The sequence below is a fragment of the Mustelus asterias genome, chromosome 20 (genome assembly GCF_964213995.1).
Source record: "Mustelus asterias chromosome 20, sMusAst1.hap1.1, whole genome shotgun sequence".
Lineage (NCBI taxonomy): Eukaryota > Metazoa > Chordata > Chondrichthyes > Carcharhiniformes > Triakidae > Mustelus > Mustelus asterias.
The window spans coordinates 78,973,704-79,001,080 of NC_135820.1; the positions used below are offsets into that span (position 1 = coordinate 78,973,704).

Genomic DNA, 27,377 nt, shown 5'->3' on the forward strand with positions numbered 1-27,377 from the left:
CAACGCATCTGCGTTCACATTGTCCTTGCCTGCCCTGTACACAATATTGTACTGGTAATCTGACATTGTAAAGGCCAAACGCTGTATTCTCACTGAGGCCATGGAGGAATACATAGATAGAAAATAGAAGCAGGAGTAGGCAGTCAGCCCTTCGAATCTGCTCTGCCACTCATTATCATGGTTGATCATCAAGTTCAATACCCTGGTCCCACCTCCACCCCCCTCTCCCATATCCCTTGATCCCTTTAGCTCCAAGAGCTATATCTAATTACTTCTTGAAATCACAATGTTTTGGCATCAACTACTTTCTGTGTTCATGAATTCCACACATTCACCATCCTCTGGGTGAAATTTCTCCTCACCTCAGTTCTAAAAGGTTTACCCCTTAGCCACAAACTGTGACCCCTAGTTCTGGACTCCCCCACCATTTGGAACATTCTTTCTGAATCTACTCTGTCTAATCCTGTTAGAATTTAATAAGTCTCTGAGATCCCTTCTCAATCTTCTAAACTCCAGTGAATATAATCCTAACCGACTTAGTCTCCCCATATCTGTCAGTTCCGCTATCCCAGGAATCAGCCTGATAAACCTTTGCTGCACTCCCTCTCGCAAGAAAGGACACTAAAACTGGACACAATACTCCAGGTGTGGCCTCACCAAGGCCCTGTACAATTGCAATAAACATCCCCATTTCTATACTCAAATCCACGCTCCTTGAAGGCCAACAGACCATTTGCCTTCTTTACTGCCTGCTGTACCTGCACGCTTACTTTCAGCTCGAGGACAGCAAGGTCTCGCTGAGTATCATCTCCCTCAATTCATACCCATTCAAGTAATAATCTGTCTTCCTATTTTTGCTACTGAAGTGGATAGCCTCACATTTATCCACATTATACTGCATCTGCCATGCACATGCCCACTCAGTTTGACACACTGAAAAGACTCATCAGCAGCTTCCAGTTGGTACACAAGGTGATTGAACAACCATAGGGGTACTGATGGAAACGCTTCACAGCAAAAACGATAGCGAGATAGCTTACTTGTGAATATCCCCTTTCAGCCTTTGTCAGTGTGAGATGTAACATCGATGGGTTTTTCTGACCTGTTCTCCATTAAATGAGAGAGTACTGTTCACCCCACCATAGGGCAAGGCATCGGCAGACAGAATGAGTTCTCTGTCTTGATCAAAATGAACCAGCGGATTAGCTGATTGTAATAGTGCTTTCACGTCCTTGAAAGCTTTCTTTTGTGTCAACTCCCACTTTCATTTGGTTTCTTTGTGAAGTAGCATATACAGTGGTGCCAACACTGTTGAAAGGTCTGGCAAAAACTTTCCATAATAGTTCACCAGGCCCAAAGTTGACATGAGCTCTGACACATTCCTTGGATCTGGAATTTCCTTAATAGCTTCAACTTTCCCTTCCACAGGAGATAGGCCACGTGCTGTGATTTTATGACCTAAAAACTCCACACTTTGTGCCTGGAAAATGCACTTGCTCCTTTTAAGTTTTAGTCCAGCCTCTGAACATCTTTTTAAGCACCTGATCCAGTTTACTGAGGTGCTCCTCCTCAGTCTGCCCCATATTCCAGATGTCATCCAAGTAGATTGCTGCATGAGATCAGCAATCATTGTGACAGGTTGTCCATTGTTATTTGAAAAAACTCTGGACTGGAGGATCCCTCAAAAATCAAACGATGGTAACTGAACGGACCTTTATGCGTGTTAATAGTAATGTACTGCTTAGAGTCCTCCTCTAGCAAGAGTTGTTGATAGGTAAGGCTCATGTCAAGTTTTTAGAACGTCATGTCTCCTGTAAGATCTGAAACCAGACCTTCCACCCTAGGTAATGGATAAGCATTTAACTTGGAAACCTGGTTCATGCTGCGCTTATAATTTTCACATATGCGGATTGTATTTTTAAAGGACAGGAACGATCAGCACTGCTGGAGAAAACTGAATAGTCTCAATGGCCCCAAGCCTTTGCATCCATTCCAACTCCTTCTCCACTACTTTTTGTGGCATAGGGCACTGATCTGGGCTTGAAAAAACAAGGAGTAACCAGAGAATCTATAAATAACTTCACTGTAGTACTGCCCAGTTCATCCATGAAGACTTCACGATTATTAACAACATCCTCGGTCACTCTCGCATGCTTGATCACATCCCACTTCAACGGGATTTTACTCAGCCAGTCACGCTCTAGCAAACTAGGCCCCTTCCCTTTCACCACAAGGAGGCGTGCCCTTGTGCCTTGTCCACTGTACGCATGCACCTCTAATGCCCCAAGTAATGACATGGACTCTCCAGTGCATGTTATAAGTTTGATCTCTGCTGGAGCACAGGCTGGTGCTTGGTTAGAGTCCCAAGTCGACTTGTGGGTCCCTTCACTAATTATGGATGCGGAGGCTCCTGTGTCCACCTCCGTCGTGCTTTGCTTACCAATCAGCACTGTAGTAATGCCTCAATCATGTTAAACATGCCATACGTTTGTTCCTCTGCATGCTCTGAGTTGTCCTGGTGATGTGTAGCTGATTAAGGCTTCTTTGAATTTAAATCTCCTCGCTCAGCCTTTACCTTGCTTTGCACACCCCTGCATTTTTTTGCTAAGTGAACCCTCGTGACAAAGAGCATCCACAACTAAAACACTCCACTGTCTTCACATTTTTGCTTGCAACCCCTTCATTTACTTGGTGCAGTTTCCCATGTCTAGGCACCAACATCAGCTTTCTGAATATCTTTAGCATTACTGGCAACCATTTTCACACCCTGCGAAATTTCTAGAGCCTTCTTAAAAATCAGTGTGGTTTCATCCAATGCTGAATGCTGTCTTGGTCAATGCCGCAGACTAATCGATTGCTGAACATATCTCCCAATACTACTCCGAACTTGCAATGCTCCCAGAGCTGGCGTAATTCTACCACAAAGTTAGCTACCGACTGGCCTGCCTTCCGAAAACGACCATGAAACTTAATCTTTGGACAATCACCGAAGGGTTCGGACTGTAGTGATCTTGCAGTTATATCTGCAAATCAAATGTCCCCTGGCTTCTGAGGTGTGGTCAGATTCCTCATCTATTTGTAGGGCTTTGCCCAGACAGGAGAATTGCGCGCTGCTTTGCCTGATCTGCTATTCCATTTGCTAAAAAGTATTGTAACCTCTGCGCATTCAGCCCAGTCCTCACTTCCCTCATCCAACAGGCTGATGGCTCTGGACATTGCCATGGTGATGCTAACTTGATATCCTATCGAATAAAATGCATAATCCTGCTGATCCTGACCCGCTGCAAACTAGCTACTGACTGTGCATACTGAACATCGAAAAACTTTGTTTTCTTCTTCACTGTTTCTTGCCCATCGCCAAAAAAAGTAGGAACTTGAAACCACAATAAAGATGTCGAACACGTTGTAAAAAGAACCATCTTCTTTACACAATAAAGTAACGAAATTTACAAATGGCAGTGACACAGCAACAGTAAGAACTACGAGAACAGCAGCAACTAGAACACAGGTCTTGCTTATAGAACACTGGTAGACTCCCATCCAGCCCGCCAAAAGCCACGCTGACGATGATGTCACACGCACAAACCACTAAACGACATTGGTAATACATTTACATAGACAGATGTGACGACAACCCTCTAACCCACAACAATGGCTTTTCAATGCCCTCTGATATAGCCTATAAAGTCTAAAGGGAATGGAACCAGATGGACCACCCAGTACCGACTGTGACACTGGAAATAGCAAACTCAGCCCTGTGAAGTCTTCATCAGTGCCAAAACATTGAAACTGTATAGCACTGTGCCATCACCTCTTCTAGGTCTCTCCTGTGGGATGGTGATGTATCTCTACTGTATGATTCCAAGAGGTGGCTAGGTACAGCACTCGGGGCAAATGGGATCAAAGGTTATGGGGAGAAAGCAGGATTAGGCTATTGAGTTGGACGATCAGCCATGATCATGATGAATGGCAGAGCAGGCTTGAAGGGCCAAATGGCCTCCTCCTCACCTTCCTATCTCCTATGTAACACCTAGGGGTCTGTGCTAAAATTGGGAGAACTGCCACAGAGGCTAGTCAAGCAAAAGTCTGACATAGTCATACTCATACTCATAAGTAGAGATACACCATCATCACCATCCCACAGGACAGACCTAGAAGAGGTGATGGTACAGTGCTACACAGTTGGGAGGAGGGGGGGTGGGGGAGGTTATCCTGGGAGTCCTCAACAATGATTTCCGACATCAGATCGAACATGGGCAAGGAAGCCACCTACCACACCACTTAGAGGAAGCACTGAGGGTGGCCAGGTTGCAGAATGTACTCTGGGTGGAAGACCATCACCAAGAGTGGCTCAGTAATAATATACTAAAATTAGACTGATTAAAGGCCTTGCTTAAAAACAAAAAATAACACCAGTAAAGACTGAGGTGGTAGAGTCTTGAAGGACTCCAGCTACTAGACTGGGTCTGTGGCAGGTTGTGATGGAATCAACAAGAGGGAAAAACATCCTCACGAACCTGCCTGCCCCAGATGCATATCCATGACAGCATCAGTAGGAGTGACCACCAGACTCCCCTCACAGAGAACCTCTATCGTGATGTGTGGCATTACCACCATTCAAAATGGGATAGTCTTGGAACAGATTTAGCAACTCAAGACTGGACATCCATGAGGTGCAGAATTGTACTCAACCACAATCTGTAATCTCATGGCCTGGCATATCCCCCATTTTCCATGACTACCAAACCAGGGGATGAACCCTGGTTCAATGGAGAGTGCAGGAGGGTATGCCAGGACAACACCAAGCATAGCTAAAAATGTCAACCTGGTGAAGCTACAACACAGGACAACCAGCATTCAAAAATAAGCAGCAAACGATAGAGCTCTCTCTTACACTTTCACGCTCTCTGTCCCTCGCTCCCCTGCTTACTCCCTCCCTGTGATACTCCGTCTGTGCGACCCCACCCCGCTCACTCCCTCCGTGATACTCCCGCTGTGCGACCCTCCCCCGCTCACTCCCTCTGTGCAACCCTCCCCCGCTCAGCGTCACTCTCCCCTCCCCCGCTCACCGTCACTCTCTCCCTCCCCCGATCACCGTCACTCTCCCTCTCCCCCGCTCGCCGTCACTCTCCGCCTCCCCCACTCGCCGTCAGTCTCCGCCTCCCCCACTCGCCGGCACTCTCCCCTCCCCCGCTCACCGTCACTCTCTCCCTCCCCCGCTCGCCGTCACTCTCCCCCTCCCCCACTCTCCGCCTCCCCCGCTCACCGTCACTCTCCCCTCCCCCACTCACCATCACTCTCCGCCTCCCCCGCTCACCGTCACTCTCCCCTCCCCCGCTCACCGTCACTCTCCCCCTCCCCCCACTCACCGTCACTCTCCCCTCCCCCACTCACCGTCACTCTCCCTCTCCCCCTCCACCACTCACCGTCACTCCCCCTCCACCACTCACCGTCACTCCCCCTCCCCCAATCACCGTCACTCTCTCCCTCCCCCACTCACCGTCACTCTCCCTCTCCCCCTCCACCACTCACCGTCACTCCCCCTCCCCGTCACTCTCTCCCTCCCCCACTCACCGTCACTCTCCGCCTCCCCCTCCACCACTCACCGTCACTCCCCCTCCCCCGCTCACCGTCACTCTCCGCCTCCCCCGCTCACCGTCACTCTCCGCCTCCCCCGCTCACCGTCACTCTCCCTCTCCCCCCACTCACCGTCACTCTCCGCCTCCCCCCACTCACCGTCACTCTCCGCCTCCCCCCACTCACCGTCACTCTCCGCCTCCCCCCACTCACCGTCACTCTCCGCCTCCCCCACTCACCGTCACTCTCCGCCTCCCCCACTCACCGTCACTCTCCGCCTCCCCCACTCACCGTCACTCTCCGCCTCCCCCACTCACCGTCACTCTCCGCCTCCCCCCACTCACCGTCACTCTCCCCTCCCCCCACTCACCGTCACTCTCCCCTCCCCCTACTCCCTGATATTCCCCCCCCCGTTACTCCCTCCACCCCAATTTTATTCCCGCCCTTCCCGTTACTCACCCCTTCCCCCCTCACCTTTACTCTCCCCCCTCACCTTTACTCTCCCCGCCTCACCTTTACACACCCCCCCTCACTGTTACTCTCTCCCCCGCCACTCACTGTTACTCTCTTCCCTCCCCTCACTGTTACTCTCTTCCCCCCCCTCACTGTTACTCTCCCTCCCCCCCTCACTGTTACTCTCTCTCTCTCCCCCTCACTGTTACTCTCTTCCCCCCCTCACTGTTACTCTCTCTCTCACCCTCACTGTTACTCTCTCTCCCCCCCTCACTGTTACTCTCCCTCCCCCCTCACTGTTACTCTCCCTCCCCCCTCACTGTTACCCTCTCTCCCCCCCTCACTGTTACCCTCTCTCCCCCCCCTCACTGTTACTCTCTCCCCCCCTCACTGTTACTCTCTCCCCCCCTCACTGTTACTCTCTCCCCCCCTCACTGTTACTCTCTCCCCCCCTCACTGTTACTCTCTCCCCCCCTCGCTGTTACTCTCTCCCCCCCTCGCTGTTACTCTCTCCCCCCCTCGCTGTTACTCTCTCCCCCCCCTCGCTGTTACTCTCTCCCCCCCCCTCGCTGTTACTCTCTCCCCCTCCCTCGCTGTTACTCTCTCCCCCTCCCTCGCTGTTACTCTCTCCCCCTCCCTCGCTGTTACTCTCTCCCCCTCCCTCGCTGTTACTCTCTCCCCCTCCCTCGCTGTTACTCTCTCCCCCTCCCTCGCTGTTACTCTCTCCCCCTCCCTCGCTGTTACTCTCTCCCCCTCCCTCGCTGTTACTCTCTCCCCCTCCCTCGCTGTTACTCTCTCCCCTCCCTCGCTGTTACTCTCTCCCCCTCCCTCGCTGTTACTCTCTCCCCCTCCCTCGCTGTTACTCTCTCTCCCCCCTCGCTGTTACTCTCTCCCCCCCTCGCTGTTACTCTCTCCCCCCTCGCTGTTACTCTCTCTCCCCCCTCGTTGTTACTCTCTCTCCCCCCCTCGCTGTTACTCTCCCTCCCCCCTCGCTGTTACTCTCCCTCCCCCTCTCACTGTTACTCTCCCTCCCCCCCTCACTGTTACTCTCTCTCCCCCTCACTGTTACTCTCTCTCCCCCCTCACTGTTACTCTCTCTCCCCCCCTCACTGTTACTCTCTCTCCCCCCCTCACTGTTACTCTCTCTCCCCCCTCACTGTTACTCTCCCCCCCTCACTGTTACTCTCCCTCCCCCTCACTGTTACTCTCTGCCCCCCCTCACTGTTACTCTCTCCCTCCCCCCCACTGTTACTCTCTCCCCCCCCCCTCATTGTTACTCTCTCTCCCCTCCCCGTTACTCTCCCCCTCACTGTTACTCTCTCCCCCCTCACTGTTACTCTCTGTCCCCCCTCACTGTTACTCTCTCCCTCCCCCCTCACCATTACTCTCTCTCCCCTCCCCGTTACTCTCCCCCCCTCACTGTTACTCTCTCCCCCCTCACTGTTACTCTCTGCCCCCCCTCACTGTTACTCTCTCCCTCCCCCCTCACCGTTACTCTCCCCCCCCTCACTGTTACTCTCTCCCCCCGCTCACTTTTACTCTCTACCCCCTCACTGTTACTCTCTACCCCCTCACTGTTACTCTCTCTCCCCCCCCCTGTTACTCTCTCCCCCCCTCACTGTTACTCTCCCTCCCCCCCCTCACTGCTACTCTCTCCCCCCTCACTGTTACTCTCTCCCCCCCCTCACTGTTACTCTCTCCCCCCTCACTGTTACTCTCTCCCCCCTCACTGTTACTCTCTCTCCCCCCTCACTGTTACTCTCTCTCCCCCCCTCACTGTTACTCTCTCTCCCCCCCTCACTGTTACTCTCTCTCCCCCCCCTCACTGTTACTCTCTCTCCCCCCCCTCACTGTTACTCTCTCTCCCCCCCCCTCACTGTTACTCTCTCCCCCCCTCACTGTTACTCTCTCCCCCCTCAGTTACTCTCTCCCCCCTCACTGTTACTCTCTCCCCCCTCACCGTTACTCTCCCCCCCCTCACCGTTACTCTCTCCCCCCGCTCACTTTTACTCTCTACCCCCTCACTGTTACTCTCTCCCCCCCTCACTGTTACTCTCCCCCCCTCACTGTTACTCTCTCCCCCCCTCACTGCTACTCTCTCTCCCCCCTCACTGCTACTCTCTCTCCCCTCACTGTTACTCTCTCTCCCCCCTCACTGTTACTCTCTCTCCCCCCCTCACTGTTACTCTCCCTCCCCCCCCTCACTGCTACTCTCTCCCCCCTCACTGTTACTCTCTCCCCCCCTCACTGTTACTCTCTCCCCCCTCACTGTTACTCTCTCTCCCCCCTCACTGTTACTCTCTCTCCCCCCCTCACTGTTACTCTCTCTCCCCCCTCACTGTTACTCTCTCTCCCCCCTCACTGTTACTCTCTCTCCCCCCCCCTCACTGTTACTCTCTCCCCCCCTCACTGTTACTCTCTCCCCCCTCACCGTTACTCTCTCCCCCCTCACCGTTACTCTCTCCCCCCGCTCACTTTTACTCTCTACCCCCTCACTGTTACTCTCTCCCCCCCTCACTGTTACTCTCCCCCCCTCACTGTTACTCTCTCCCCCCCTCACTGCTACTCTCTCTCCCCCCTCACTGCTACTCTCTCTCCCCTCACTGTTACTCTCTCTCCCCCCTCACTGTTACTCTCTCTCCCCCCCTCACTGTTACTCTCTCCCCCCCCTCACTGCTACTCTCTCCCCCCCCTCACTGCTACTCTCTACCCCCCCTCACTGTTACTCTCTCCCCCCCCTCACTGTTACTCTCTCCCCCCCCTCACTGTTACTCTCTCCCCCCCCTCACTGTTACTCTCTCCCCCCCTCACTGTTACTCTCTCTCCCCCCCTCACTGTTACTCTCTCTCCCCCCCCTCACTGTTACTCTCTCTCCCCCCCTCACTGTTACTCTCTCCCCCCCTCACTGCTACTCTCTCTCCCCCCCTCACTGCTACTCTCTCTCCCCCCCTCACTGCTACTCTCTCCCCCCCCTCACTGCTACTCTCTACCCCCCCTCACTGTTACTCTCTCCCCCCCCTCACTGTTACTCTCTCCCCCCCCTCACTGTTACTCTCTCCCCCCCTCACTGTTACTCTCTCCCCCCCACTGTTACTCTCTCTCCCCTCACTGTTACTCTCTCTCCCCCCCCTCACTGTTACTCTCTCTCCCCCCCTCACTGTTACTCTCTCTCCCCCCCCCCTCACTGTTACTCTCTCTCCCCCCCCTCACTGTTACTCTCTCTCCCCCCCCTCACTGTTACTCTCTCTCCCCCCTCAGTTACTCTCTCTCCCCCCCTCACTGTTACTCTCTCTCCCCCCCTCACTGTTACTCTCTCTCCCCCCCCTCACTGTTACTCTCTCTCCCCCCCCTCACTGTTACTCTCTCTCCCCCCCTCACTGTTACTCTCTCTCCCCCCCCTCACTGTTACTCTCTCCCCCCCCCTCACTGTTACTCTCTCTCCCCCTCCCCCCCCTCACTGTTATTCTCTCTCCCCCCCTCACTGTTACTCTCTCTCCCCCCCCTCACTGTTACTCTCTCTCCCCCCCCCTCACTGTTACTCTCTCTCCCCCCCCTCACTGTTACTCTCTCCCCCCCCCTCACTGTTACTCTCTCTCCCCCTCCCCCCCCTCACTGTTACTCTCTCTCCCCCCCTCACTGTTACTCTCTCTCCCCCCCTCACTGTTACTCTCTCTCCCCCCCTCACTGTTACTCTCTCTCCCCCCCTCACTGTTACTCTCTCTCCCCCCCCTCACTGTTACTCTCTCTCCCCCTCCCCCCCCCTCACTGTTACTCTCTCTCCCCCCCTCACTGTTACTCTCTCTCCCCCCCTCACTGTTACTCTCTCTCCCCCCCCCCCCCCCCACTGTTACTCTCTCTCCCCCCCCCCCCCCCACTGTTACTCTCTCTCCCCCCCCCCCCCCCACTGTTACTCTCTCTCCCCCCCCCCCCCCCACTGTTACTCTCTCTCCCCCCCCCCCCCCACTGTTACTCTCTCTCCCCCCCCCCCCCCTGTTACTCTCCCCCCGGGTGTGTGGATCTCTCGATCCTGCTCCCTCTCATTCACCGTGCCGATCTCTGTCCACCCCCCCCGATGTGTGGGCCCCCGGGCCCCGCTCTCTCTCCCCCCGGTATAGGGTCCCCGCTCTCTGTCCCCCCGCGGGCCCCGCTCTCTCTCCCCCCGGGCCCCGCTCTCTCTCCCCCCGGGCCCCGCTCTCTCTCACTCACCGTGCCGCTCCCGGTCTCTCAGTCTCTCTCCCGCCGCTTTCCGTTTCCGCCCCCCGGGTTTCCGGGGCAACCGCTCCGCACGGGGTTTCCACGGGACTGGCACAGGGGGCGTGACGTCACTGTTTCCTCGGCAACAAGCGGCGGCGCGCTTGCGCAAGGAGCGGCTGGAGGAGCGCATGCGCAACCCCTGTGGCCGATCGGCCGGAGAGAGCAAAACAAAAGGTTCAGAATCAAATAAACCCAATACAGCACCGAGAGAGCCCCGCACCGAGAGAGCGCCGCACCGAGAGAGCCCCGCACCGAGAGAGCGCCGCACCGAGAGAGCCCCGCACCGAGAGAGTGCCGCACTGTCAGAGGGTCAGTACTGAGGGAGTGCCGCACTGTCAGAGGGACAGTACTGAGGGAGTGCCGCACTGTCAGAGGGTCAGTACTGAGGGAGTGCCGCACTGTCAGAGGGTCAGTACTGAGGGCGTGCCACACTGTCAGAGGGACAGTACTGAGGGAGTGCCGCACTGTCAGAGGGACAGTACTGAGGGAGTGCCGCACTGTCAGAGGGTCAGTACTGAGGGCGTGCCACACTGTCAGAGGGACAGTACTGAGGGAGTGCCGCACTGTCAGAGGGACAGTACTGAGGGAGTGCCGCACTGTCAGAGGGTCAGTACTGAGGGCGTGCCACACTGTCAGAGGGACAGTACTGAGGGAGTGCCGCACTGTCAGAGGGACAGTACTGAGGGAGTGCCGCACTGTCAGAGGGACAGTACTGAGGGAGTGCCGCACTGTCAAAGGGTCAGTGCTGAGGGAGTGCCGCACTGTCAGAGGGACAGTACTGAGGGAGTGCCGCACTGTCAGAGGGTCAGTACTGAGGGAGTGCCGCAGTGTCAGGGGGTCAGTACTGAGAAAGTGCTTCACTGTCAGGGGGTCAGCACTGAGGGAGTGCTACACTGTCAGAGGTGCTGTCTCTTACATGATCTGTAACTGGGGATGAATGCCATGATGCCATTTTGAAGTGGAGCAGTGATATCATCCCTCATGTCCTGGCCACTATTTATCCCTCAGTGAATATTACTAAAACGGCTTAATGGTGTAGTGCGACATTTAGCAGGGAGAATGGTGGAGAAAGATTTCTGCTCTATCAGCTGATCTCACGAATAGGAATGGTCCCTTCAGCCTTGCAGCAACAGCAGTACAGACACAGTTTTCTTTGTGTCTCTTGACCTGCGACCCTGGAAACAAACTCTGCCCAGAGAAACTTATTGAGTCACAACAATGCATCATTATGTAAAATAGGAAGAGGAAGAGGTGATTTAACCCCTTGTGCCCATTCCACCATTCAGTGGGTTCACAGTTTCTCTGTGATCTAAGCCCATATGCCTCCCTTGCCATATCCCTAAATGTCCTTTCTTCGCAAAAGTATATCAATCTCAGATTTAAAGTAAACCATTTGTCTTACATCAATATCTGTGGAAGAGAGTTGAAAACCTCTGCCCTTTGTGTGTAGCTATGTTCCCTAATTGCACTTCTCTGAAAAGGTCTGCTTTCTGTGCACGCTCCCCAAACAGCTGAAATACTTTCTCCCCTTCATGTCTTGAAAACTTTGATCAAATCACCACTTGACTTTATAAACTCCAGGGAGCTCAAAGTAAGTTTGTGTGTTATCTTAAGATGTTTCAACAAAGCACAATCAAACAACAAGTTGACACCAAGCCACGAATGGTGATATTCGGGACTGGTGACCAAACCTGGTCAAAGATTTCGATTTCTGAGGAGTGAGGCCTGCTTGGTTCCTGGTGAAGCAATGTGTAGGTTTTAAAATTCTCAGCTTAGTTTTTAAAGCCCTACATGGCCCACCCCTCCCTGCTTCTGCAATGTTCACCAGCCCCACAACCTCCCAAGATGTCTGCAGTCGTTTAATTCTGGCTCCTTGAGCATCCCCAATTTTAATCCCTCCACCATTGGTGGCCGCACTTCCAGTTCCCTCGGTCCCAAACTCTGGAATTCCCTCCGTGCTCCTTTCCGCCTCTCTTCCTCACTTTCCTCTTTTAAGGCACTTCTTCAGAGCTACCACTTTGATTATGTTTTTCGTAATCTGCTCTAATATATACTTACGTGGCTCAGTTCCTGTGAGCATCTTGGGATGTTTTATTATGTTGAAGAAGCTATATTAATATAAATTGGTGTTGTTAAAGGAGGAAGAGAGGTGCAGAGATTTAGGGAGGGAATTCCAAATCTTAGAATCATCAAATCCCGACAGTGCAGGAGGAGGCCATTTGGCCCATCACATCTGCACCGACCACAGTCTCACCCAGGCCCTTTCCCCGTAACCCCACATATTTACCCTGCTAGTCCCTTGACACTAGGGTCAATTTATCATGCCAATCAGCCTAACCCTCACATCTTTGGGAGGAAACCGGAGCACCCGGAGGAAACCCACGCAGACATGGAGAGAATGTGCAGACACCTCACAGGTAGTCACACAAGGCTGGAATTGAACCAGGGTCCCAGGCACTGTGAAGAAGCACTGTTAATCACTGTGCCACAGTGCTGCTCCAAGCAGCTGATGGAGTGGCCATCAGTAGGAAGCCAGGGATGCTCAAGACGCCAGAATTGGAGGAGCGCAGAGATGTCAGCCGCTTCTGAATATGTTACACCCTTTCCTGCATGAGGGGAAGTGTCGGAGATCTTGTATCCTGCTGTCTTGCTTGCTGCTTCTATATTTAATCCTCTACTTATTATCACAGTGCAGCATGAAAGTGTAAAACATGCCTTGGTTACTTTTGAAAGTTAAATTGCAGAGGCGTTCTGTTTCAACCTGATGTAGTTCTGTGTTCCTGAGCAACTCAAATGAAGCCCAATCTTTGGGAGGTTCTGAAACACATGTTCATACAAGTCAAAAATGAAGGGAATGCAGCAGAGTCTGTCACAGTGAGTCAGAACACTGCTTCTTGAACTGGTGGATTGGAATTCAACTCCACTGCTAATGAGGCAAAAAGCTCCCGTCTCTGCAAATTTATAAAATATTTGTATTTACATAGCATCCTTTGCCACCTTGAGGTTCCAAAGTGCCAGCGAAGGACTTTATTTACAGTGCAGTCATTGTTGTGACATGGTAAATGCATCAACCAATTTGTGCACAGCAAGATCCCACAAACAGCAATGGGATGAAGGCCAGATAATCTGCTTCAGTGATAATTATTGAGTTGATTTATTATTGTCAGATGTATTGGGATAATATGAAAAGTATTGTTTCTTGCGCACCATTCAGACAAAACATACCTTTCATAGAGTACGCTGGGAGAAAGAGAGAGTGCAGAGTATAGTGTTACAGTCATAGCTAAGGTGTAGAGAAAGATCAGCTTAATATAAGGTAAGTCCATTCAATAGTCTGATGGCAGCAGGCAAGATCAGGGCCACTGGAATGAAGTCCCCTACTCTTTGAAATAGTGCCGTGGGGGTCTTGTATATCTGTCGCCTCATGATGCCTCAATGCATTTTCCAGTCAATGGTGGAGTAGTTATGAAGTGCAGTCTCTGTTATAATGTGGGATTAACACAGTAAGAAGTCTAACAACACCAGGTTAAAGTCCAACAGGTTTATATGGTAGCAAACGCCACTAGCTTTCTTAACAGGCTGTTCCTTCGTCAGGTGGAACAGCCTGTTCCGAAAGCTAGTGGCATTTGCTACCAAATAAACCTGTTGGACTTTAACCTGGTGTTGTTAGACTTCTTACTGTGTTTACCCCAGTCCAACACCGGCATCTCCATATCATAATGTGGGATTCCCATGGTGTCAAATCACTTTCGAATGAATGAGAAAGATCAGAGGGCTGGAGGATCATTCTCATCATCAGCGTCCTTGTGGGTAAACGTCCCTTGGCCACTGACCATTTCGGATGATATGTAAAGAGAGTGACCATTGAGAATGACAAATGTGCTGTGGCACCTTACTGCCACTTAGGCATCGAGGTTTACAGCGTGAAAACAGGCCCTTGGCCCAACTTGTCCATGCCGCCCCTTTTTTTAACCACTAAGCTAGTCCCAATTGCCCGCACTTGGCCCATATCCCTCTATACCCATCTTACCCATGTAACTGTCTAAACGCTTTTTAAAAGACAAAATTGTACCCACCTCTACTACTACCTCTGGCAGCTTGTTTCAGACACTCACCACCCTCTGTGTGAAAAATTGCTCCTCTGGACACTTTTGTATCTCTCCCCTCTCACAAACCAATGCCAACTAGTTTTAGACTCCCCTACCTTTGGGAAACGATATTGACTAGCTGATCTATGCCCCTCATTATTTTATAGACCTTTATAAGATCACCCTTCAGCCTCCTATGCTCCACAGAATAAAGTCCCAGTCTATCCAGCCTCTCCTTATAACTCAAATCATCAAGTCCCAGTAGCATCCTAGTAAATCTTTTCTGCACTCTTTTCTAGTTTAATAATATCCTTTCTATAATAGGGTGACCAGAATTGTAGATAGTATTCCAAGTGTGGCCTTACCAATGTCTTGTACAACTTCAACAAGATGACCCAACTCCTCTATTCAATGTTTTGGCCAATGAAATCAAGCATGCCGAATGCCTCCTTCACCACTCTGTCCACCTGTGACTCCACTTTCAAGGGGCTATGAACATGTACCCCTAGATCTCTTTGTTCTATAACTCTCCCCAATGCCCTATCATTAACTGAGTAAGCCCTGCCCTGGTTCAATCTACCAAAATGCATCACCTCGCATTTATCTAAATTAAACTCCATCTGCCATTTGTCAGCCCACTGGCCCAATTGATCAAGATAACCTTCTTCACTGTCCACTATGCCACTAATCTTGGTGTCACCTGCAAAATTACTAACCATGCCTCCTAAATTCTCATCCAAATCATTAATATAAATGACAAATAATAGTGGACCCAGCACCAATCCTTGAGGCACACCGCTGGTCACAGGCCTCCAGTTTGAAAAACAACCCTCTACAACCATCCTCCATCTTCTGTCAAGAAGCCAATTTTGAATCCATTTGGCTACCTCACCCTGGATCCCGTGAGATTTAACCTAATGCAACAACCTACCATGTGGTACCTTGTCAATGGCCTTACTAAAGTCAATGTGGACAACATCAACTGCACTGCCCTCATCTACCTTCTTGGTTACCCGTTCAAAAAACTCAATCAAATTTGTGAGACACTTGTCAGGGAACCATATTGTACTGAGTTATACTAAAGGAACAAAAATGGAGAATTGGAGTGGGGGAGGTAGTTGATTAAAAACACTGCAAAAAAAGCACAATGGTCTGCTCCGAATAATTCATAGTTGGTGGCCTGCTAAAAATGTAAATGATCAGGTAATGTAAATTGAGAGATCAGCCTTGGCTCAGTGGGTGGCTCGCTCACCTTTGGGTCAGGTTGTTGTGGGACCTGGTGCCACCCCAGAAACAGGAGCACAAAATCCATGCTGACATTCCCAATGCAGTATTGAGGGAGTGCTGCACTGTCAGAGGTGCTGTCTTCCAGGTGGGAGCTGAGGCTCCCAGATGGAGCCTCGGGCACTATGTTGCAGAAGGGCAGTGGGGAGATCTCTTTGGTGTCCTGGTCAATACTTATCCCTCAGTTAACATCACAAAAATACAGGTGATCTTGTTTGTGGGATCTTGCCGTGTGCAGATCGGATGCTGTGTTTCCTACATCATAACAGTGACTCTACTTCAAAAATATTTCAATGATTTTAAAGCCCTTTTGGGATGTTCTGAAGTTACGAACGGGGCTATGGCAACGTAGGACGGGATTTTATGGTCGCTCTCGCCCCAGAACCAGAAAATCCCGCCCGAGGCTGACAGACCTTTGCATGGTCTCCCCCCCCACCCCGCCCTCTACAATTCCCCTGACGGGCGGGACGGGAAAATTCCCCCCGTAAGATTTTTACTTAATTTTGTAGGTACAATGAAATACTTCAGTGCCTAATTTGAGGAACAAGCCACTTGCAGATGGGAAAAAATAAGCTGGCACAAAATGTTGTAGCTGCTTTTATTTTTGGAATAGGTCCTGTGCTCACTATTTCCTTTAAGATCTGACTTTCTTGTTTATGGGCATGGGCCACCTGGACCCATGACTTGGGAACTGAGTTTGAAGGAAAACCCCTCACCAATGTTCACTGAATACATGGGACCCTCTCACCAACCTTTGACCCAACCCTGATTGCCACATCATGAATGTTCGAGAAAGCAGTTTTGAGGTGGGGACTCAGTGCTTTGTAAGCCAAGAGTTCCAAGATAAATCAGATCTCAGATACCTTCCATTACTTTGTGACAACACCCACTTTCCTGGGTGTTCCCTGGAGGGTTTAACTGTCGGCTTGCAAGTTGTCAGCAGTTCTGATCGCCTTGCACACACTAACAAACCGCCGTGCTTAATTTTGAATGATTTAACGATGAGTGGCTTCATGGGGAAGTCCCCCCCCCGTTGTTCTTTGATCCTAACCTTTGCCCTATTCTTTTGCAGACAACAACTGTTGATAATGATTCCACTGTTACCATTCACAATACAGAACTTGTCCTGTTGCAGAAATATTGCCCGGAGTAATGATTGGTTGACAGCGCTTTCCAAGGGGTAAGTAAGGATGGACAACAACTGCTGGGTTTTCCAGCATTGCCCACAACCCAAGTTAAATGCTGTATGAAAAAAATGAACCGAAGAAGTGTCTGGTTAGTCGATATGTACAGTTTTAATTGTTACTCTGACAAAGGCAAATAAACATTATTATCCCTTTGTGACATTAAGGGGAACACTGATTGCAGGTTACAGCACAGAAACAACTTGAGAACAAACATATCAAACAACTGACAAACATATCGGAAAAAATGCAAATTAAATATTAATGACTACTGTTAGACTTTAAACAAGCTGATCCGTTCTTTTCCCTTCGTACGCCTGAGGTTTTAAACCCACGATAAAGCAGATGAGAAAATCTACAATGGAAAAAGCATTTTATTCTCAGGGAAATTGGTTGAACAAAATGAGTTCAGAATTACTCCCTTTACCCAGGACTATCTCTAGGCTGGACTATCTTCCAGGATATTCAGAGTCATTATGGTGCAAAAGGAGGCCATTTGGCCCACTGAGTCTACGCTGGTACTGAGAAGCAATCTAATCAGTATCTACCCCGCTCTTTCCTGTAACCCTATAAGTTTATTTCTCTCAAATGTCCATCCAATTTCCTTCTCAAAGTTTAGGCAGCAAATTCCAGGTCATTAGCACTCGTTGAGTAAAACAGGTTCTTCCTCACACTCCCTCTGCCTCTCTTGCCCAAAACCATTTATCTGTGTTCCCGAGTTCTTGCACTATCAGCGAATGGGAACGGCTTTTCTCTGTCGACCTGGCTTCACCACTATCAAATCTCCCCTCAATCCCCTTTACTCCAAGGAGAACACCTCCAGCTTCTTCTACCGAATTGTGTGGCTGAAGTTCCTCGTCCCTGGAATCACTCAGGTAAATTTCCCTTGCACCCTCTCAAGGAGCCTTGCAATCTTTGAGCATCTGTCCACCAGCGCATCTTTGTGGCTCGGAGAGGGAGGGCTTAGTTAGGTGTGACGTGATGTGTGGCGCTGTGTGGAAACTGTGCAGTTACACTGACAGGATACTTGTTTGAACTGGCTGTGTGTACAGGCTGCACACATCTCTCATCACGTTACGGTAATGGTAGTGGAACCCCAGGCAGCCTGGAACTGCAGGATGTGCAGGAAGCCTGGGAATCTAACATAACCAACACTGCCATAAAGTTTATAAAAGATACCTTACCCCACCCAATTGTCTTCCCTCCTGCCACCCTTCAATACTCTAGGACGTGGCAACGTAGTTAACTCTGTAGAGCATTAAGAACAAGATTTTCCCTTGTTCAGTACTCACACACGGCGTTCTTGCAGAACATTCTAGATTTTGATCAGGGGTGCAGACCAATGTTCACAGAATCATAGAATCCCTACAGTGCAGAAGGAGGCCATTCGGCCCATCGAGCCTGAACCGACAAGAATCCCAGCCAGGCCCTATCCCTGTAACCCCACATATTTACCCTGCTGATTTCCCCTGACACGAATGAACAATTTAGCATGGGCAATCCACCTTACCCGCACATCTTTAGACTGCGGGAAGGAAACCAGAGCACCCGGAGGAAACCCACGCAGATACGGGGGGAACGTGCAGACTCCACACAGACAGTGACCCGAGCTGGGAATCAAACCCGGGTCCCTGGCTCAGTGAGGCAGCAGTGCTATTTACTGTGCCTCTGTTCCCTTCCATGTTTTGCTGTGTTAGTTTTTATACTGCGTGGCCCCTTTAAATTTGTTTGCAGGCCTGCACATTTGCAGGGTTTGTCATGGTGCCAGGTACTGTGCTGCACCCATGCAGCTTAGCAGGGCTGCAGCTTAGCAGGGCTGCAGCTTAGCAGGGCTGCAGGTTAATAGGGCTGCAGGTTAGCAGGGGCGTTGCTGCGGACAATGGCTGATATTTCAGATAACGTTTGAGATCTGGGCTTCTGACAAAGGGTCATTAAGCCCTATCTTCCTGTTCTCCCAGACTCTGCCTGACCTGCTGAGCATTTCCAGCATTTTCCCTCGATCTCAGTTTTCCAACAGTTGCTTTTCTGTTGGGTGAAGACTGGCCTTTGCATACCTAGATAGATTTTTGAACAATGAAGGAATTAAGGGTTATGGTGAGCGGGCGGGTAAGTGGAGCTGAGTCCACAAAAAGATCAGCCATGACCTGAATGAATAGCGGAGCAGGCTCGAGGGGCCAAATGGCCTTCTCCTGCTCCTAATTTAGTTTAGTTTATTTTTTAGCATCAGAAGTAGGCTTACATTAACACTGCAATGAAGTTACTATGAAAATCCTCTTATGTTCTTATGTTCCTATTCCATTTTCAACACTTTACTTCCTCATCTCTCATGCAAAATCCGAACGAGTTTCTCATTCTGATTGTAATGTAGGATCAGGCAAATGCACAGAACGTTTTTTAATTAAGACACAGAATTAAACTTTAAAACAATGACTATAGAGCCAGGAATGTGTTTGAGGTTGCCAACCCTTTAGGATCGGCCTGGAGTCCCCAGCAATTAAATATTGATCTCCAGGATGCTGCGATGAGCAAAAAATCCAGAAGAAAAATCATTGAGGTATTTAAAAAAACATGTTTTAAACTTTTCTTTGAACGGGTTGGTTCCTGAGCCCCAACGTGTTGGGAACTGGGTCCACAAAGCTGTCTGACTGGGAATGAAGAGTCATCCAATCAGAGAATGAAGAATCTAGCCACTTTCCGATTGGCAGGGAACTGTCAGGATGGGTGACCAATGGCAGGAGAGTTGGTGGGCGGGTGGAGAGGAAGAGCGGTCAGAGACAGGAGATCACATGATGACAGCACCATCACTATTGTCCAACCGGATTTGACAACCGGTATGAGCAGTGAATGAAGTGTATGAGCTGAATCCCTTTTTCTGATAAACCAGTGGAAAAAAAAATTAATAATTCATGTGATTAAACTAAAACTAACCTTTGTCTTCAGCCCTGTGGTCGGCATCTGCAAGACTTGATGAAACGCCCCCCCCCGTCCCCCACCCCCCCGTCCCCCTCTGTGTGTGCTGGCTGGGTCGCACGTGCGCGGTTTGGATTTTTTATGTTGGTCAGACCCCATACACATTGACCAATAGGACTTGGATCTGAAGACAAAGGGCCCCATGCGCATTGACCACTGGGATTTGGAGCTGAAGACAAAGGGGCCCTAAGCACCCGCACAAAAAAACAAAAACTCAAAAAGGGCACAAAAACCCTGAGAGAAACCAAAGAGACAGAGAGAGGTTATAAAAAAACACGGGTGAGAGGACAGGGAGAGGTTAAAAATAAAATTCCCAGTAAGGGAAGAAGATAGAGAAAATAGGAGGTGTGTCATGATACATAAAAGGTTGGGAACCACTGAGGCTGGACAACTCTTGTGTTACATTGCAGGACAGAATGAACTGAGTCTCAATGGTGGCTGGTCTTGTGATAGAGAGAGAAGCAGCACAAGGTGGACTGTGCAGCAACCGGAGCAATAGGGGCAGGATTGGTGGCTGTCACTGGCAATTGTGTATAGCACTTGCATATTTTGAGTCGAACACCAGGCGGCCCCCTAAAAGGAGGAAGCACATTGTAGCAATTAGACTCCCAATGTCTGACGGAACATTCTAGACGTCTGGAGTTGTAACTAATCAGTTATTACCACACCCCCTGGACTGTTCATTCATACACAAATAGGGTAGGGGGGCTATTGGTAAATCTTTGTAATAAGACTGAGCTTCTGCGTTGGTAACAGTAATCAAGGACATCACATTACATCTGGGGCTTCCCAAGTGTCAGAGAATCACTTACGGCTCAGAAGGAGGCCATTTGGCCCATCAAGTGGAGCAAAGTGCTATGACGTTTAGAAAGTGGGGGGGAGGGGGAAGAAACCTCTTTGTTTTCTTTAATTTCACAGTGGTATGTCTGTTTCTAATATGCGTTGCAAAGCCAAGTCAGTATTATCCTTGGCCTCACTCAATGCATTCTTTTAAGAAAATCCTGAAATGAAGGGAAGGAACAAAGTGTCTAACGGAAAGAAGGCACAGCGGTTCAATGGGGAACTGACTTTGGCAACTGGCATCAAAGGTTAAGCATATTCAACGTTATAAATGCAGTAACAGCCCTACTGACAGAATAAGGTACAAAAGATATTGAGCATTGACTTGAGACAGTGTTGTCCAATCCATCAACCACTACACACATCTGGCTAATTCGTAATTTTGATGCAGCTTATTGAAATCTTAATTAATAAATACAAAATGTCCATTTTTGGCCATATGGTCTGAAATAACTCTGGTGAAATGACTCATGGGCCGGAACTCTCCCACCTCGCCCGCCACGGAATCAACGCGGGTGAGGGTCCGACAACGGAAATGTCCGTTGACCTCGGGCGAGAATTTCCGGTCTCGCCCGAGCGAGGTCGTAAAATCCCACCCGTGGGCAATAGGAAAACACGGGGAAGAGAATTTTGGAAGTGTTTCTGAGGCTTTTCCAATGGATAGAGGGACAGCCTCACTGCCTCCCCCTGGAAATTCAAGCCAATATGTTTATATTCGGACTCAAAAGGTTAGTCAGGGAACAAATGGAACAACTGCAGGGTGACCTGGGGACAGTTATGAAAGGAACGCCTGACGGAGAACACTATTTCTAATCAACTGTGAGAGCGTTGGATCTGTCCTTTGTCTAGTAGAATGGACTAGGACCTGCGGACACCTCAGCTTTCCTTTAGCGGGAGCAGGACGCTGGGTCAAAGTATGGGGGAAAAAAAGGGGTGAGAGCAGACTTAATGTTGAAAGAAATGGCAAGATGCTATGGGAGATATTTAGGAAAACTTATTTAGGAGTGGAATTGTGTAAGATACCAGTAGGAACTTACATGCAGGACGTGGGAAGCAGAAATTAATGAATTTATCCTCTAAGGTGGCAAGATGATAATAAGTAACATTTCTTTCGGGGCGCCAAAGTCACTGCAGACACGCTCCTGGACTGTTTTGCTGCGACCATTCATTACAAAACACATTCATTAGGTCATAGTAGGTAAGTCATCATCCAAAATATCTCAGGTTAACTGAAGATTGATGTTCTGACGATAGAAGATAGGAGGCGAGATTTTTCCGGCCTCCTGGATGTGTGCTTCCTGATGGTGTTTGCTGTTTGCTAGCGGTGGGATTCTCTGGTCCCGCCACTGCCAATGGGATTTCCCATTGATGTACCCAAAGCTGCCATGAAACCCACGGGTGGAGGTGCGCTGCTGGCAGGACAAGAGAATCCCGCTAGTGTGAATGGTCGGAGAATTCTGGCCAGGGTCCCTGAACGAAGGGTCATCCAGACTCGAAACATTAGCTCTGTTCTCTCTCCACCGAGGCTGTCAGACCTGCTGTGATTTTCCAGTTTGTTTCAGATTCCAGCATCCGCAGTATTTTGCCTTTCTGAAGACAGATGTTACTTGGAGAGAGCGCAGAAAAACTAAGGAAAGCAGTGATGAAGATATCCTTGGTATCTCGAATTTGTACACACAGGAGCGATGTAGCGTGGACCTGAGACAAGTATTTAAGATTGTGAAAAGATTGGGACATTACAGTAGATGGTCTGTTTGAGGTGATGGGGACAATAGATCTCGGGGCCACCCATGTGGAAGCATTGGAAAGGGTGCAGAGGAGATTTACCAGGATGTTGCCTGGTATGGTGGGAAGGTCTTATGAGGAAAGGCTGAGGGACTTGAGGTTGTTTTCGTTAGAGAGAAGAAGGTTAAGAGGTGACTTAATAGAGGCATACAAGATGATCAGAGGATTAGATAGGGTGGACAGTGTAAGCCTTTTATCTCGGATGGTGATGGCTAGCACAAGGGGACATAGCTTTAAATTGAGGGGTGATAGATATAGGACAGATGTCAGAGGTAGGTTCTTCACTCAGAGAGTAGTAAGGGCGTGGAATGCCCTGCCTGCAGCAGTAGTGGACTCGCCAACATTAAGGGCATTTAAATGGTCATTGGATAAACATATGGATGATATTGGAATAGTGTAGGTTAGATGGGCTTTAGATTGGTTTCACAGGTCGGCGCAACATCGAGGGCCGAAGGGCCTGTACTGCGCTGTAATGTTCTATGTAACCATGAAGGTGGTGAGACTGGAGCTCTTCCAACTTTTACTCATCCCAGAGAACAGAGGAGCATTCCAGAGCAAACAGGGATTTTTTTTTACAGTCCTTCAGGAAGGTGAGAGATAAAAACGAATCGGCTGGAATTTTACCGTCCCGCCCGCCACGGGAATCGGAGCGGGCGAGGGGCGGACCATGGAAAGGTCCATTGACCTCGGGTGGGATTTTACGGTTTTGGGACAAGCGAGGCCATAAAATCCCGCCCATTATTTGGAAGGGTCGAGTGAATCATTTGGGGGGGGGGGGGGGGGGATAATTAGGGTTTTATGTGTCCCTAGAAACGGGGTGAGCTGAAATGTTTCACAGGGCTCTGTGTGACCAGCGAGTGATTTATTGAGTGATTCTTGGAGGTATGGAGTAGGAGAGAGGATAAGGGAAAGTTTGTACATGGAGACTGTTATGTTGTGGCTGTTATGACATTGTCAATAGATTTCAACGTTTGTTAGGAATGAAAGGTATTTATTGATAAGCGAAACTTGGTACAGGAGGGTTGCAGCTCTGGGCTGCCGTTATGTGTTTACAACATGGCTTCCAGAAGAATCTCCTTGAGAGAGGATTCCACCCTCTGGGGTGATCACTCTTTCTCAGCTTCCATTGGCCCCTCAAGTCAGGTGACTCACTGCTGCTGCACTGTCTTAAAGAGAGACAGACACCACATTTGCAACAGAAACGGAATGGGCCAGTGATTGGGAGAAGCAGCTATGAATCTAATGGCCTTTTCATTCCCTTGAGGCAGAAGTGTAAACATCAATCCAGCAGAGTTTGGTCCTAACTCTCTACGTTTTCATTACGTGCGAGCTGTAACTCAGCACGGCTAAAATAAAAAGACACATTTCACCTGGAAAAAGCGAATGACAGAAGAGACAAATCTAATAAAACATAATCTCCTCTGTCCTGTTGTCCAGTTACACTACATCCACAACGGTGCATGACACAAACAGAAATGAGATGGCGTTGACCGCTGGATGACCAGTTCAGCTCCCCTTATTTTGGCACACTTACACATCTAGAACTCATTTACTGTACTATAATTCAGGAATCAGTTTCTTCATGCAGTTATTTCATCACGTGGAAGGATACTGTTTTGGCAGACACCAGTGTTCCATTTGCCTGAGCATTGATTTATGTTCCGCCAGTGTCTTTGCCGGTCCACTCTCGGGTTGCCAGTGACGGAAATGGCATGGTGTAACCCGAACCTGTGTGTCCTGGACAGCGTGTCAGAACTGCCCCGCAGTGCTGGGGTCACACTGCAAGAGGCGGACGATGGACGGGTCCTTCTTTGCTCCATTGATGAACTCTTCGAGGGAAAGTCTGCCTGAAAAAAACAATTGTAGACGGTTAAGAATGAGGGGTTAATGGACCAGGGGAAAGACATCGTCCTTCCAGCAAAACCGACCCTTTCTGATAAATTAACCCCACCTACTCACCTCCCCCTCGCTCCAGAAACTTACCCAACAGAACTCATACTTATATATTGAGTGGCACAGTGGTTAGCATTGCTGCCTCACAGCACCAGGGACCTGGGTTCGATTCCTGGCTTGGGTTTCCTCCGGGTGCTCCGGTTTCCTCCCACAGTTTAAAGATTTGTGGGTTAGGTCGATTGGCCATTATCAACCACGATTGAATGGTGGAGCAGACTCGATGGGCCGAGTGACCTAATTCTGCTCCTATGTCTTATGGCCATGCAAAATTGCCCTTCGTGTCAGGGGGACTAGCTAGGGTAAATGCATGAGGTTATGGGGATAGGGCCTGGGTGGGATTGTGATCGGTGCAGACTTGATGGGCTGAATGGCCTCCTTCTGCACTGTAGGGATTCTATGATATAGTATTGTTAATGCAACAAAATGTCCTGAGCACTTTGCTGATGTATTATAAAGCTGAAATAACATAGCAGAGACCTGCTCAGAGACCATGGCGGGATTTTATGGCCTCGCTTATCCCGAAACCGTAAAATCCCGACCGAGGTCAACGGACCTTTCCATCAACCGCCCGTCGCCCACTCCGATTCCCATGGCGGGCAGGGTGGTAAAATTCCGGCCTAAGAGGTAGATTTAAAGGAAGATTTTAAAGGAGGAAAGAGAGAGTCAGAGAGAGGTAGGGAGGGAATTCCAGAGTCAGGAATAAAACCACCACGCCACCGTCCAAATATTCCAAAGATCTTCCCAACGTCCACTCCTGTCGACACGCTTACCGGGTAACCTATTTCACAATTTCATCACCTCATTGAGTGACAGATTCCTAATTAACACGAGGGTAATTAAGAAGGAAAAGCTATTTCTATTGGCCGGAGGGTCAATAATTGGAGTCAGTGTAATTGGCAAAAAGATCAGCAGGGATGATAAAGAGAATAGTTTTTTTCACTCAGTGCATTGTGATACAGATGTCGGTGCCTGAAAGGGCCGTGGAAGCAGATTAAAGAGCAACTTTCACAGGAGAACTATACGTACACCTGTTAGAAAAAGAGAAATTAGCAGGAGCACAGGGATAGGGAAGAGTGGGATTAATTAGAAAGCTCTTTCAAAGCGCTAGTATGGGCATGATGGACTGAATTGTATTTGTTGACTGTGTCTCCACTTACCATCTGCATTGGTGTCCATCTGACGGAAGATCTTTTCTGTTCTTTTCTCTGGCGTAGCTTCATCCTCGGATAACTTCATCACTGATGAAACCATCTTGTAAATAGCCTGTCCGTGGAAAACAAAGCCACGTCTGTCAGTATTAAAGAGCCCTTCAGTCTGAAAGCTCGGGTCAGGCTGATGAGACTGGGTGCTGTGCACACTCCTGCTCAACAACCTGTCCTGGTCCCTCCATGCCGAGGCTATAGTTAAGAAAGCCCACCAATGCCTCTACTTTCTGAGAAGACTAAGAAAACTTGGCGTGTCCGCTACGACGCTCATCAACTTTTACAGATGCGCCATAGAAAGCATTCTTTCTGGTTGTATCACAGCTTGGTATGGGTTCCTGCTCTGTCCAAGACCGCAAGAAACTACAAAAGAACATAGAACATTACAGCGCAGAACAGGCCCTTCGGCCCACGATGTTGCACCGACCAGTTAAAAAAAAAACTGTGACCCTCCAACCTAAACCAATTTCTTTTCGTCCATGAACCTATCTACGGATCTCTTAAACGCCCCCAAACTAGGCGCATTTACTACTGATGCTGGCAGGGCATTCCAATCCCTCACCACCCTCTGGGTAAAGAACCTACCCCTGACATCGGTTCTATAACTACCCCCCCTCAATTTAAAGCCATGCCCCCTCGTGCTGGATTTCTCCATCAGAGGAAAAAGGCTATCACTATCCACCCTATCTAAACCTCTAATCATCTTATATGTTTCAATAAGATCCCCTCTTAGCCGCCGCCTTTCCAGCGAAAACAATCCCAAATCCCTCAGCCTCTCCTCATAGGATCTCCCCTCCATACCAGGCAACATCCTGGTAAACCTCCTCTGCACCCTCTCCAAAGCCTCCACATCCTTCCTGTAATGTGGGGACCAGAACTGCACACAGTACTCCAAGTGCGGCCGCACCAGAGTTGTGTACAGTTGCAACATAACGCTACGACTCCTAAATTCAATCCCCCTACCAATAAACGCCAAGACACCATATGCCTTCTTAACAACCTTATCTACATGTATTAGTTTACAGCGAAAAGTATTAGGTTGTGAATGTAGCCCAATCCATCACGCAAACCAGCCTCCCATCCATTGACTCTGTCTACACTTCCTGCTGCCTTGGAAAAGCAGCCAGCATAATTAAGGACCCCACGCACCCCGGACATTCTCTCTTCCATCTTCTTCCATTGGGAAAAAAATTCAAAAGTCTGAAGTCACGTACCAATCCGGAGGAAACCCATGCAGACACAGGGAGTACGTGCAAACTCCACACACACGCGCACAGTCACCCGAGGCTGGAATCAAACCCAGGTGCCTGGCGCTGTGAGAACAGCTTCTTCCCTGCTGCCGTCAGGCTTTTGAATGGACTTACCTTGCATTAAGTTGATCTTTCTCTATACCCTAGCTATGACTGTAACACTGCATTCTGCACTCTCTCGTTTCCTTCTCTATGAACAGTATGCTTTGTCTGTATAGCGCGCAAGAAATAATACTTTTCGCTGTAAACTAATACATGTGACAATAATAAATCAAATCAAATCAAACCCCTGAAAGGGCTATTAGCTTTGTTATTTTAAACCCTGGAACTTGCTGCCTACAAGAGTGTGGTGGAAACAGAGATGATGAATGATTTCAAAAGGTCATAGAATCTCCACAGTGCAGAAGGAGGCCATTCAGCCCATCAAGTCTGCACCAACCACAATCCCACCCAGGATCTATCCCCATAACCCCACATATTTACTCTGCTGGTACCCCCCCCCCCCCCCCCCCCACACACACACGAAGGGGCAATTCA

General features: G+C 49.5%; 2 protein-coding genes and 1 long non-coding RNA gene across 6 annotated transcripts in view; 1 reads left to right on the forward strand and 2 right to left on the reverse strand.

The window, feature by feature from the left end:
- LOC144508672 (14-3-3 protein beta/alpha-1-like) overlaps positions 1-10,379 on the reverse strand; it is a 48,998-nt gene extending 38,619 nt beyond the window's left edge. The window contains exon 1 of the mRNA XM_078236917.1: positions 10,237-10,379. The gene's annotated coding sequence lies outside the window, so the exon portion shown is untranslated. The remainder of the gene's footprint in view (positions 1-10,236) is intronic.
- The window catches only part of LOC144508674 (uncharacterized), a 28,072-nt gene continuing 11,068 nt past the window's right edge, over positions 10,374-27,377 (forward strand). The window contains exons 1-3 of one of the 3 annotated variants that reach the window (XR_013500326.1): positions 10,374-10,458; positions 11,899-12,035; positions 16,729-16,836. This is a non-coding gene — a long non-coding RNA (uncharacterized LOC144508674). Of the gene's footprint in view, positions 10,594-11,898; positions 12,036-16,728; positions 16,837-27,377 lie in introns of all 3 variants that reach the window. The other 2 variants (XR_013500325.1, XR_013500324.1) reach the window with 2 other exon arrangements.
- The window catches only part of LOC144508673 (hippocalcin-like protein 1), a 38,661-nt gene continuing 28,138 nt past the window's right edge, over positions 16,855-27,377 (reverse strand). For both annotated transcript variants that reach the window (XM_078236918.1, XM_078236919.1), the window contains 2 exons: positions 25,546-25,651; positions 16,855-24,282 (listed from right to left, as the gene is read on the reverse strand). In XM_078236918.1, the coding sequence (XP_078093044.1) occupies positions 24,185-24,282; positions 25,546-25,651 (204 nt within the window). In that variant the 3' untranslated portion in view covers positions 16,855-24,184. The remainder of the gene's footprint in view (positions 24,283-25,545; positions 25,652-27,377) is intronic.